This window comes from Pongo abelii, chromosome 14, assembly GCF_028885655.2.
Source record: "Pongo abelii isolate AG06213 chromosome 14, NHGRI_mPonAbe1-v2.0_pri, whole genome shotgun sequence".
Taxonomy (NCBI): Eukaryota; Metazoa; Chordata; class Mammalia; order Primates; family Hominidae; genus Pongo; species Pongo abelii.
The window spans coordinates 28704889-28718474 of NC_071999.2; the positions used below are offsets into that span (position 1 = coordinate 28704889).

General features: G+C 44.7%; 2 protein-coding genes across 15 annotated transcripts in view; one reads left to right on the forward strand and one right to left on the reverse strand.

Annotated features, from left to right (window-relative positions):
• LOC100434580 (RING finger protein 17) overlaps nucleotides 1–2491 on the forward strand; it is a 144786-nt gene extending 142295 nt beyond the window's left edge. For both annotated transcript variants that reach the window (XM_054529441.2, XM_054529449.2), the window contains one exon: nucleotides 1278–2491. The gene's annotated coding sequence lies outside the window, so the exon portion shown is untranslated. The remainder of the gene's footprint in view (nucleotides 1–1277) is intronic.
• Nucleotides 1–13586, reverse strand: part of CENPJ (centromere protein J) — a 52394-nt gene that overhangs the window by 5657 nt on the left and 33151 nt on the right. For 10 of the 13 annotated variants that reach the window (XM_054529473.2, XM_054529469.2, XM_054529474.2 and 7 more), the window contains 3 exons: nucleotides 12660–12825; nucleotides 5836–6060; nucleotides 2489–2573 (listed from right to left, as the gene is read on the reverse strand). In XM_054529473.2, coding sequence (XP_054385448.1) covers nucleotides 2489–2573; nucleotides 5836–6060; nucleotides 12660–12825 — 476 coding nt within the window. Of the gene's footprint in view, nucleotides 1–2488; nucleotides 2574–5835; nucleotides 6061–7434; nucleotides 7809–12659; nucleotides 12826–13586 lie in introns of those variants that run through there. The other 3 variants (XM_063714754.1, XM_054529476.1, XM_063714755.1) reach the window with 3 other exon arrangements.

The window sequence follows — 13586 nt, forward strand, 5'->3', positions numbered from 1 at the left end:
AGGGAGAACCAGGATTCAAACCCACTATATATCAAGTTTAATTCTTCCCAGGCTGATTATGAACTAACATTAACTTGAACCCCCAAAGTATGTAGCAACTGGGCAGGATAACGAGAGGTGACCGTGGGCATAGACAGGCTCCAGGTGCAAGCCCACTGTCTGCAGGACTGTGTGAACTCACCTTACAAAATACCTACAACAGGAAAGTGGGGACAGTGGAAGCTAGGGAATATACAGTGCTGGAATAGCTGGGTAGATACTAGGGGAGGGATGTTTATGACCCCAAGATAGGGAAAGAATTAAGAAGGACTGCCCAAAGGGAAAAACTGAAATTGAACTACTTTAAGAATTTAGGTTTATCAAAAGATACTATAAAGAGCAAAAAGACAAGCCATGAACTAGGAGAAGATACTGATTTGCAATTTATGTAGATTATAAGTATACCATTTATACCAGGGGGCCCCAAACCCCACGGTATACTGGTCTGTGGCCTGTAGGAACTGGGCCACACAGCAAGAGATGAGCAGCGGGTGGGCGAGCCAGCGAAGCTTCATCTGTATTTACAGCAGCTCCGCATCACTCGCATTACCACCTGAGCTCTGCCTCCTGTCAGATCAGCAGCAGCATTAGATTCTCATAGGAGCAAGAACCCTATTGTGAACTGCATATGCAAGGGATCCAGGCTGCACGCTCCTTATGAGAATCTAATGCCTGATGATCTGTCACTGTCTCCCATCACCCCCAGATGGGACCATCTAATTGCAGGAAAACAAGCTCAGGGCTCCCCGATTCTAGATTATGGTGAGTTGTATAATTATTTCATTATACATTGCAATGTAATAATATTAGAATTAAAGTGCACAATACATTTAATGTGCTGAATCATCCCAAAGCCATCCCCCTTACCCCGGTCCGTGGAAAAATTGTCTTCCACAAAATTGGTCCCTCATGCCAAAAAGGTTGAGGACTGCTAATGTATACTACCAAAGTGAGCACATGCTGTTGGAAAAATGGCACCAACAGACTTGCTCAGTGCAGAGTTGCTACAAGTCTTCCGTTTGTAAAAACCACAGTCTGTGTGGGGCGCAGTAAAGCAGAGCATGAGAAAATGAGAGTGCCATAAAGAAAAGCCACGGGCTGCACAGAAGGCAGTTCTGGGCTGCCACTCATCTATGTCTTTACGTAGGTGGTGGTAACCGAGTATTTGCTTTGTAATTGTCAAACTGCATATATCTTTACTAAATTTATTTCACAAAAATATTTTTTTAAAATTCCAGATTAAAAACTCAAGATGTGAATGCAAAAGCACATAGAAGAAAATAGTGTACTTGTGGCCTGAGGATTGAGAAGAATTAAAATCATGAAAACCAAAAACTATTTTAAAAGCCTAGTAAATTCAACATTACAAGGAAAAACATACATTAAAAAAAACACAAACTGAAAACCTAAACCCAGATTGGAGAAAATATTAGCAGTGCTTGTAACTGACAAAGGATTACTATACAGAATAATTAACTTTATAAGGAGAAACACACACACACATCCAAAATTTTAAATGGACAAAGGAAATGAACAGGCAGTTCACAAAAGGAGAACCTCAAATGCTGACTAAATTTAAGAAAACATGCTCACAGGGCCTTACGGGCTCACGGAATCAACCACCATTTTACATTAACTGGCCAAAATTTTAAAGTCTGGCCAGATCAAGTGTTTGCAAGTATGAAGAGCATACTCTGCTGACAGTAAAAAAACTGGTACAACCATGTTGCAGAGCAAAGGGAAAACCTCCAGCTGACATGGCCCGGCATCTTACTCTTCATATATATCCTAGAGACGCCACAGGATCAAGACACGCTCTGCAGCCCTACTCATTATCATGCAAACCTAATTGCCCATCACCAGGAATGCTGAACTGCGGAAGTATACAATGCAATCTACATAGCTATTAAAATCAATCAACTGGAGTTTTTATGTGTTAAGATGGGTAAGTCATACAGTATTGAGAGGAAAAAAACAAATTGCAGAAGGACACACAGAATATGAAACAATACTACAAGGTGAGTGTCCCTTATCAGAAATGCTTGGGAACAGTATTGCAGATCTCCATTTTTTTTCAAGTTTTGGAATATTTGCAAATACTTATTGGTTGAGCATCCCTAATCCACATTCAAAATGCTCCAATGAATGTTTCCTTTGAGCATCATGCTTGCCCTCAAAAACTTTCAGATTTGGGACGCTCGACCAGTATAACAATTTATGAACGCAACATGGTAAAAGAATTTAAAACCGAAGCATGGACCATTATCAGGGTAAAAATTAGCTGGGGGAATAAGATGATGCACAGGAGCTTCAATTACATTTATTAATTCAAATTCATTCAAATGTTCAAAAACATTTATTAAGAAATGTTTTATTTCTTAAGTTGGGTATAAATTGTTTATTCCCTACATTCTGAAATGTTTTATAAAAAGATCATGCAGCCTCTTACCTTGCATTGGAAGATAATTTTTCTTGTATTTTTCTACCTGGGTTCCTGAAGAAATCTGACTGTTTTGAAATCGAACAGATGTGTTCTATAGTATAAGAGATAATTTTTTATTTAAAATGAGTGTTAGTCTATTAATACACTAAGTGACACTAATAAACTCAGCTAGTGCTAAGAATGCTGTGGGTTTTGTTTATTCATATTGTTTTCATTTATATAATAGGCCAAAGCAAACAAGCTGTTATCTAGGAAACATTGCGCACGTGCACACACATGCACGCGCACGCTCCTTTTGACAAACATTCATTCAAGTTAGGACACAGTAGGCAAGGTAACCTGAACCATCTCCTCTGACCATTACAAAGCAGACGAGGAGCACACAGGCCCTTCAGCTCATGGTGTTCAAGGACAAAGCCTCTCCTGGGTGTGCCCCACTCCCACTCCCACCGGGACAGTCCAGCTGAGCCCAGCTCTCCCTGAGACCACCACTGAGCATTCCCCATGAGGATGAGGTGGGGTGAGTCCTCTCTGCACCCCACCTCCATTTCTGGCCAAATCAAGCCCCAATACTACTTGCCCCAGCCCCCGCCATGTCCATCCCTGCCAGGAGATGATGCTTCCAGTGCCGTCCTTCTTGGTGTCCTACCTCAGCTCCATACCCCAATGGTCAACCCTAGAACTTGTCATTATCAATACTATCAACATCTGCAATTATCAATAACCACAAAATTGTTAATTTCAAAGCATTCTACTTACAAAGATCCAGAAGGTAGGGCATTCTACAAAGCAATCAGCCTGGTCTCTTCAAAAGTTAATGCAATTTAATAAAATGCTAAAGCATTTAGGGGTGAATTGCCATGATTCCTACAAGTACCTTCAAATGGTTCAGTGAAACATAGACATAACTATGGCAAAATGTTCCTAGTGGTTGAATCCAAGTGGGTATCCAGGTATTAACTGTACTATTCTTTCACCTATTCTCTATTTTGGGAAGTTTTCATACTAAAAAGGTAGGGAGCAGCGGGGAGAAGAATGCTGCTTTCTCACTACTCTCCTGTCTTTGCAGCTCATTCTGTTAATTCCCCACCCCTGACCATGCTCACAGCTGACATGGCCCTGCGGGTCCTCGACCCCCAGTGCTTGCCATGTCCTGAAAGCCTCCGGGCCCACACTGTCCTCATGCAGCTAAAGTATACTATGCAACAGGCACTCTTGCCACACACACTGTCAGCTTCCCTCCCTCTGCTCACTTGGTGGCATTCACTTGGATGACCACAAGCCGAATAAGAAAAAAATATGTGCAATTCTCATTATAAATTTTCAGTCTCTGACCCAGGTTGGCCCAGGTACAGTCACGAATCACTCTATTCCCCCAGCCTCTGCTTTTGTTCACAGAGATGACCTCTGGCTTTCTGCATCTCCTCCCCTCCTGCCGCCTCCACCCTCACAGGAGCCTGGGCTGTGCCTGCACCTCCCGCTCTGGGCACAAAGGCCATCGCCTGGCCACAGCTTGCCCTCCACTCACTGCCTGGATCCAGCTCCTCTCACTTCACCAAGTATGGTGCTTCTGCAATTCTTCTCCTTCCTCCTGCGCCAATATTTTCCTCTTCACTGAATCAGTCCAACCAATACACAAACACCTGTTAATTTTACCATCTTAAAAAAAAAAAAAATCCCCTACGGCCACTAGCCTCATGTATTTAATTTACTGCAAAACTACTCAACAAAGCTGTTATCCGCTCCCAGCGGATCAGGCTTTCCTCGTCAACACTCCAGAGAAACAGTCCTTCTCAAGGCCCACAGTTCCTTCTCCCTGGTAAACCCCATGGCCGGTTTCAGTCCTCCTCTGAAGTCACTGCCACACCTGACACAGGTGGCCACTCTCCTCCTTGCAGCCTTTTCTTCACTTGCTCTCAGGACACCACACGGACTCCTGGCCTCCTGCTCTCTAGCTGCTCATCTGCTCCTCCCTGCCTACTCACAGCCCTGCTGGCCTCTCCCTGCCCAGTGCTGTATCACACGTCAGGATGACCCCAGGTGTATGTCCCCAACCAGAGCCTGTGCTGCCGTGTGCAGCTGCCTAGTCGGATCTCCCGTGTGTCTTGTAGGCATTTCAACTTCCCCTGTCCAAGCCTGAGCTCCTGGTGGCCATGTGCTCCCTTCTTGCGGTTGCTCCTAGTCAGTGGGACCTTCATGAGACCAAAACACAAAACTAAGCACAGTTGAGGCCATTCCTGACTCCTTCCTTGTTGTCGCCACCAACCACACACACAGCTCAACAACAAACACAGTCTGCTTCTCTCCACCTGCCACTGCCACCCAGTCCCCGTCAGCGCTACCGCGTTCCTGGTGTTGCCCATGCTCCCTTCCACCTGTTCCCGGTCTACAGCAGTCAGAGCTAAAATAAGAGGCCCGGCCACCCTTCATTCAGAGCCCTCCACACTCCCACTCACTCAAAAAATGCCCATGTGCATGCTGCCATCTGTTAGGAATCCCATCCACTGCCCACTGTCCCATCCCACCCCAAGGGCTGGCCCACCGCTCCTCACCCACTACTCCGATTGCCCCGTCTCAGGCCCACTCACGCACTGCTGCAGCCTGGGGCTCCTCTGCAGGCTCAGGCGGCCACCTAGGCCACTCCTCACATGCCCTTCCCAGGCCATCCCACCCAGACGGCGACGCCCCTCCACAGCCCTGCTTCTCCGAAGGTCTCATCACCATCTCACACACCACATGTTTTATTATTTGGCTTATTACAGTCTTTCCTCCACCACTGGAATGTAAGCTTCATAAGGGCAAAGAATTTTGTCTGTTTATTGCTGTACCCCAAGCACCTAATGCAGTGCCTGGCACACCCTGGTTGTTCACACAGATGAATGAAAGACCAATTACTTGATTAAAAAGTGTCATATGCGTGCCACTCTCGGCCAAAATCTCCCCTGGTCTGTTTTTAACAGAGATGATCTGCCTACTGTGGCAAACCTCCTCCATAGGAATTAGAGAAATGAGTCTGCAAAATAAGTCTGCAAAGTACCCGTTTATAGCAATGCTTGAAAAATCTTTTTAGTTGTGGTAAAATAGATATCACGTAAAATTCACCGTCTTCAGCATGTTTAGGTGCACACTTCAGTGGCATTAAGGATATCTGCAGTGTAGTGCAACCATCGCCCTCCATCCAGCTCCAGGACACTTTTCATCTTACAAGATGGAAACTGTCCACATTCACAGTCACTCCCCACTGCCCCCCAGCCCCTGGCAGCCCCCATTCTACTTTCTGACTCTATGAATTTGAATGCTCAGATAATGAAGCTCCCCCTGGCCTGACACAACCCACCCGCCTCCCCACCTACCGCGAGCTTCTCCTTCTTCTCCACCTCGAGGCTGCTCTCTATGGCTTCTGCTCTCTTCCAGGCATCCAGTCGGAATCTTTCCATCACTTTTATTTCTTCCCGGAGGTCTGTGTTCTCCCTGACTAACATTTCTATCTGGCTTCTGAGACGGCCGTGTGTACTTGACCATTTGGTTTCCTTTCTTTTCAAATCTTCCCGTAAATCTGCTATTCGCTGTTTTAAAGTCTCTCAAAAAAAAAAAAAAAAAAAAAAACAAAAGCATTACATTACCAGAATTAAAACAACAGAAAAATAGAGACCCAGCAATGAAACAGAATAGCCAGCAAGAAATGGAAGGCTTAGTCAACAGACATTCTAAGATGAATGTCATGGTTTTCAGCGGCGGGAGGAGGGGATCAGAGTCTCACCGCAGACCATCAGCAAAACTAATTCCAGAAGCCAGGAGAAAGGCAGGCAGACAGCACGTGGGAGCTGACAGCAGAAAACTGCCAAGAGGTAGGAAAGACCTCACCTGAGCTATTAACTGAAAGGGATCCATGGGGGAGATCCCAAAAAGAAGAAATGCAATAGGAACTCATGAATAACTGAAGGAAGAGTAGAGCTAAAGAATAAGAGATTCCAAAGTCAAAACTACCTGCCCTGAAAACTATCTGAAATTCATGAGAAGAAATAAATTTCCAGAAAAATGAGTTGTTTTAGATAGACTAAAATAAGGGAAGAATATGCTGGAAATGTCTAGAAGCAATTCGAGATCACGTGCAGCTGCAAGTGATAGCGACTGACCTAGAGTCGAGGAAGGAGCAGGGCACTGAAGCCCATCAGGGTGAGGCAGCGGGCGCAGCCCGGCCCATGCCCCTGCACCTCAGTAACCCCTGTGGCAGCCACATGGCAGCCTGGTGAGGACGGGGAGGACATCCGGGCCCGACCACAGAGGGCGTGGACTTTGGGTTGGGTGACATCAACATTCACATTGGAGTTTTCTGACTTGAAAGCTTAAAACAAGGTAAAGTCCACAACCTCCATGAACATCAGGCTTCCCATTTGTGAGATGGATTATGACCAATAAATGAAAAATTTCTGGTAAGCACTTTTATCATGCAGGAATATGGATTTAATATGAAAATGGCAAAATACAAGTCTAAATGGGTTCAGAATTCAAGAGCAATTAATATTTACAAAGTATCTGTTATCAGGCACTGTCACAGGCCCTCATTATACTAAGAACAAAACTCCACCTCATGAGGCTCACTCTGCCAGGGACAGTGGGAGGGTGATGGGAGAGTGGCCGGGGCAGGTGAGGGGGTGACGGGAGAGTGTCCAGGGCAGGTAAGGTGGTGGGGCCGTGTGGGGAGGCAGCATGACACGTGCTGGGTGTCACTGAACAGAACTGGGGGAGGCAGCGTGTGTGGGAAGCAACAGGAGGTTGCCTGGCACAGTGCCAGCACTACAAGGGACCAGCGCAGGTGACAGGTAAATGGCAGGAGGACTGGCCAGGGACAGGAAGGGGAAAAGAGGCCCAGTCACATAGGGACTGAGGTTCTTGGAGGAAGGAAAGCAGAAGCATATAGAGGTGTCTGAGCAAAGGGGATCCGTTGTCACCTGGAGCGACGCCACAGGGACGGGGTGAGAGTGGAGGCCAAGCCGCCAGCAAGTCATTAACCCGGAGGTGGCAACTGGAATCTGAGTGGACTTTCTGTCAGAACAGCATGGAATGGAAGACCAAGAGCCGCCTCGAGAATGATTCAAGGCCTCTGGCCCAAGCACAGGGGAAGACGGCAGCAGGATGGACACTGGCAGACGGCCGCGATGAGGCCTGGGGGTTCACAGTTGGCGTGTGCACAGGGGCTCCACAAAGGCCGTGTCAGTGCCATAGAATGACCGGAGGCCGCGCTGCAGGGCGTGTGGCGAAAACAGCTGATGAGATTTGGAGATCCAGGCACAGTGAATATGCGCAAGGCTTTTAAGGAGTTTTGCTGCAAAGGAAAACACAGATAGGGCTGTGGGGTTGAGTGAGTTTTGTTTAAAGAAATGCCAGCCGGCGGTAAGGACTGGAAGGCTGGGGGCAGAACGCGCGGTGGAGACAGAAGGCGGAGGCGGAGGGTGGGCTCCGTGGGCAGGACACGGGGATGGACTGGGTGGAGGATGACACGCCCTCGGGGTGCAGAGGGAGGGAGAGGCCGCAGCCAGCCAGCGGACACCCTGGGGATGGGGGAGAGGAAGAGAGGGGAGCCCCTAGGCTAGGGGACTGGTGAGGGTCCAGACCCAGACAGACGGGAGAGGAGCCGGGAGGGGAAACGGGCAGGAGGAAACGACCTGCGAGGTGAAGCCAGCAGGCCTGGCTGGCGGGTGGTATCCGCGGCTGGGGCGCAGACTTCCAGCGCAGCGCGAAAGCTCAGAGGCGAGGCTGGGAAAGCTCGAGGATCCTCGGCACCACCACACCCTGCAGGGGCTCCACGTCCCGCGGGCGAGGCTCAGGCAGAGGCGGCTGCCAGGTCCCGGTGAGCACGGCGGCTGAGAGCCAGCGCCGTGAAAATGGGAAGAAAGCGCAGAAGCCAGGGCAGGGAAGGCCGAGGGGACTCGGGACCTGCAGAAGGCGCGGCTGGCTCTGTCAACCTCCACAGGCTCTACGCTCAGAGCAGCTCCGGAGGAGCATGGCTCCTTGCAGCGCAATAGATGCCAGACCCCGAGCACGTTTAAAAAAGAAAGCCAAGGCCGGGTGTGGTGGCTCGCGCCTGTAATCCCAGCAGTTTGGGAGGCCGAGATAGGCGGATCACGAGGTCAGGAGATCGAGCCCATCCTGGCTAACACGGTGAAACCCCGTCTCTACCAAAAATACAAAAAAAAAATTAGCCGGGCGTGGTGGCGGGCGCCTGTAGTCCCAGCTACTGGGGAGGCTGAGGCAGGAGAATGGCGTGAAGCCGGGAGGGGCGCGCCACTGCACTCCAGCCTGGTTGACAGCATGAGACTCCGTCAAGAAAGAAAAGAAAGAAAAGAAAGAAAAGAAAAGAAAAGAAAAAAAGGAAGGAAAGCCAAAACCAAATAGTCTTAAATAACCCATTGTTCCAGAAAGCAGTGCTCTCAAAACGCCAAGGGCAGCACTAAATGGCAAGGGAGCCATGGACTAAAGGGGCTCCCCCACTGGTCAAGTTGGGGCCACTTAAATATCAAAATGGAAATTTTATAATTAATTAGAGTAACCTGAGTGTGTGAAAAGCTATGACTCAGTAATGATGAATGTAAATTCCAGGAGGGCAGAAATTGCTAACTCATCATCAATTCCTCAATGATTACAAGTGTCCAGTACATAAGGAGTTCTCAATAAATTTGCTGAATACCCAAAATAAAATAGTTAATATTTTTTAACATAACTGTAATGTAAAGGAAGGTTAAATATGCCCTCTCCTTAATTTTTGGATGATTTAATAGAGTATCAATAAACATAGGTCTGTTTTCTATTAAGTATGTATCTGTTTTTAAAGTATATTTTTGCACAGAAGTAGAAAGAAAGGTAAATACGGGGAACTATGAATAAGCCAAATAGTGTAAGGAAGAAAAGGAACTGCACCAAAACCAGCAAGAAATAATGAATACCCAGGGTTACACATGATAACCAACATGAACAGGGTCCAAACTTCAATCAACACCAGAAGTCATATAAACGAACAAAGGCGAGAGTTCGAGAATGAGTCCCTGACGAGGGACGGCAACTCACCAGCCCAGCCCCTTGCCACCCAACAAGCCCCTTGATGGGCACAGCCCAGAGCTGCCAGCAGTGAGGATGTGCCCAGTCTTGCACGGTGCAGTGTGGCAGCCACCAGCCAGCCACAGGTGGCTACTAAGTCCTGGAAATGTAGCTAATGGGAATGAGAAACTGAATTTTCAATTTACCTCTAATTAATTTAAATGGAAATAGCCACACAGGGATAAGAGCTAGCAGCCTGGACTGCAGAGCCTGAGAATCAGAGGACACATCTTGTGAGGGAAAGGCATCAAGTTGCAAGAAAAGAAAACCCATGTTATTCACCTAACAAAGTACAACAACAAAAAGAAGTGTGTTTGCTCTGGTTTGAATCACCTTGGAAGAAGTAGTCAGGATCAGAGCTATGAGAAAGAGAAGAAGGAAAAAAAGCAATCAATCTCATAACCTTGTGTGGTCTAAGGAGGTTATTTATTTTTTCCCTTTGGATCTGGTAAGATTTTCATAACACAGCAAGGTTATCTCTAATCCTAGGAGATCCAGAAAGAAAAATGAAACGACAAACCCATCATGTATTTTAGAATAGGCTATGGTTTTTAATTTAGTGAAGTTTTCTGATAGCAGAATTTGTTAAAACTACTGTTTCAAGTATATGTCTTGTTCACCAAAAACAGCCATACTAAATTTGTAACTATAACTCAGATTGTTTAAAAGAAATTCAATTAAGTTTAAAATCAATTTTTAACCTCTATCTATCAGGTAGAGAACAAAAAACACTCTAAGAATTGCTAGTAGAACTAAAACTTAATTAGCCAGCCATGGTGGTGGGCACCTATAATCCCAGCTACCTGGGGGGCTGAGGCAGGAGAATCGCTTGAACGTGGGAGATGGAGGTTGCAGTGAGCTGAAATTGAGCCCCTGCACTCCAGTCTGGGCCACAGAGTTTGTCAAAAAATAAAAATAAAAAATAAAACTGAACTAAAATTTGGCATGATGTTTATGGAGGGATAATCTGGCAATTTGTATCAATGTACATACCTTTAACCTCAAAATTTCACTTGTAGGAATCCATCCTAGAGATATACTCCAGGACATAAGTAAGCTACATGAGGACAGGGATTGATTTGTTTTGTTCACTGCTGCATTGCCAGTATATGACTGCTACACAGCAGGTACTCAGTAGCCATATGCTGAATGAATAAGTGGGAGAATGATTGTGAGAGGTCACATATGCGCAGTTATTCAGTACAGCCCTTCTTGGATTCTTGTAAACAGAAAAAGAACAGAAATACATAGTGCTTAGGTGAGTAAATTATGGCACATATTACAATTCTATACAATAATAAAACAAAGAATAAAGATGTTCTGTTAAGATACATAATGATTTCAGTAGACTATCGTTAATGTTTAAAAAAAATCATGAATATATATATGTACTTTCTAAGAATTTCTCTGGAAAGATCTAAGATTGATAATACTGGCTGCTTCAAGAGGTGAATTAGAATGCAAACAAATAACTATAAAAAGATACCAAACGATTGGAAAATCTGAATATGGACTAAGTATTAGTTGATACTAAGGAATTACTGTAGGTGTGACAAAGGTATGATAATTTCTTCCCCCCCGTGGACGGAGTCTCACTCTGTCACCCAGGATGGAGTGCAGTAGCATGATCTTGGCTTACTGCAACCTCCTCCTCCCGGGTTCAAGTGGTTCTCCTGCCTCAGCCTCCCATGTACCTAGGTACAGGCGCACCACCACACCCGGCTAATTTTTTTGTATTTTTCGTAGAGATGGCGATTTGCCATGTTGGCCAGGCTGGTCTCGAACTCCTGACCTCAAGCCATCTGCCTGCCTTGGCTTCCCAAAGTGTTGGGATTACAGGAGTGAGCCACCGCCCCCAGCCAATAGTCTTATTTTTTAAAGGTGTCTTTCTCAGAGAAACATACTAGACTATGTATAGGTGAAATGAGATGTCTGGGATTTCACTTTTTAAATTCCAGATTAAAAAGCAAAAAAAGAGTACAGGGGAGAGAGAGATGAAATTAGACAAAATGATCACTGGTAAAATATGGGAATTCATTCTGTTCTTGCTACTTTTATGTATTTTTGAAACTTTCTATAATAAAAAATTATTTTCAAAAAACAACTGAATAGGTGGCCGGGGCAAGGGTGAGGGAGGAATTTCACCACCCATCTTTTTGTAACTTTTGAATGATAATATATTTATATTACCTTTTGAAATAAAAGTTTTAATATTGTCAACATCTAACATATTAGATTTAATAAACTAAGCATTAACCAGAACATAATGGTACGTTTCCTCCCACAAAAATGAAGAAGGAGAATTAAAGACCCTGAGCACCATGCCATTCAATAACTCAAGCTGTAGGTGTGCAGGTGAGATTGCTCAAGGATGGCTACATGAGACAGGAAGAAAGCAAAGGATGGAACTCAAAAATGCTAGTAATTAAAATACAGACAGTGGAAGGTGCATTTTATGCTAGAAGCAATGGATAGCCATTTTAAATTTCTCTTTTGATAAGTCTTAACTTTGATGAAGTCCAATATATCCATTTTTTCTTTTATAGTTAGTTGTGTCTTCTCTTAGTAATCTTCGGATATGCCAATGTCGTAAATAAATTCACCTATTTTTTTCTAGAAGGTTTATAGTTTTAGCATGTCCACTTCTAACTACGAAATGAACAAGAGTGATAATCTGGCCTATCAGTTTGTAAGTTTTAGAATTAAACACCTGGTTATTTACAGCCATAAATTATGATAAATGAACAGAACTAACAATATTTGGTGCATGGTAGGTCAAAAAGATTAACACAACATTATGCTGGTGAATTTCCAACTCCAAGCTTGTTAATTCATCCATGACATTATCGTGGTCTTTTCTAGGAAGACTTTACTAGTAAGAAAAGAACTGAAATCTTCTACTCTTTAAAAGTCAGACTACCAAAGATATTCCTGATGCACTGTCTCAGACAGATTATTTGCTGAATGAATGAATAATTGATTTATACACAGTTTTGCTTTGACATAAGAAATAACTCTGAGATTCTTACAAGATTGTCACCTTTACTAACTTACATGAATATAACATAAAGAACTAGCATACCTGTATTTCTTCACGTTCCTTTTTATCTGGAAAAGTTCTTGCAACTGTAGTATACTTTTCAAAAACTTTACGTTCCTTTTGTAGCTTCCTCATCTCCTCCTTTTTAAACTCTTCTATTCGAGCTAATTCTTTTGCTTTCTGTTGTTCGAAGTCTGCAATTTCTTTCCTAAAATGACCAAACTATGTTATCACCTAAGGAGACCATCTTGGTGCAGTGATGTGCAGAACCTGCTCACAGGCTAGTAACTGCTAGTCTTAGTGAATTCATCTTCAATCCATAGGCCTGAAATAACAGCCAATCCACTCACTAAAGCATTCATCCAATAAGCATTCACTGGGTGCCTACGATGAATCAGGCATTCTACGAAGTAGTGGGGAAACCACAGTGAAAAAAACAAACATTCTAGCTGGGCACAGTGGCTCAAGCCTGGAATCCCAACACTGGGAGGCTGAGGCAGGCTTGAGCCCAGCAATTCAAGGTTATAATGAGCCGTGATCGCACCACTGTATTTCAGCCTGGGCGACACAGAGACTCTGTCTCAAAAAAAAAAAAAAAAAAAAAAATTGTATTCCCATGCAGCTTCTTACATTCTATTGGAAGACAGACGATAATAAAGAAGATAAATAAGTACATGGAATATCAGAAGCATTAAAGAGAAATAAAGCAAGGAAGAAGTTTAGAAAATATCAGAGTGGGAGGGTGAAACTGTGTTGTATGTGAGGGCTTATCTTGCTGAGATAACATGAAGGAAACCTGAAGAAAATGAGAGAGCTAGTCACAAGGCTGTCCACACACAGCAGTACAGGCAGAAGGAGCAGCAAGTGCCAAGGCCCTGAGGCAAGAATGTGCCTGAGGTGTTCAAAGAACAGCCAGGAGGCCAGTGTGGCTAAAACAGAGTCAGCAAAGGATGGGTAGCAGGAGAAGGT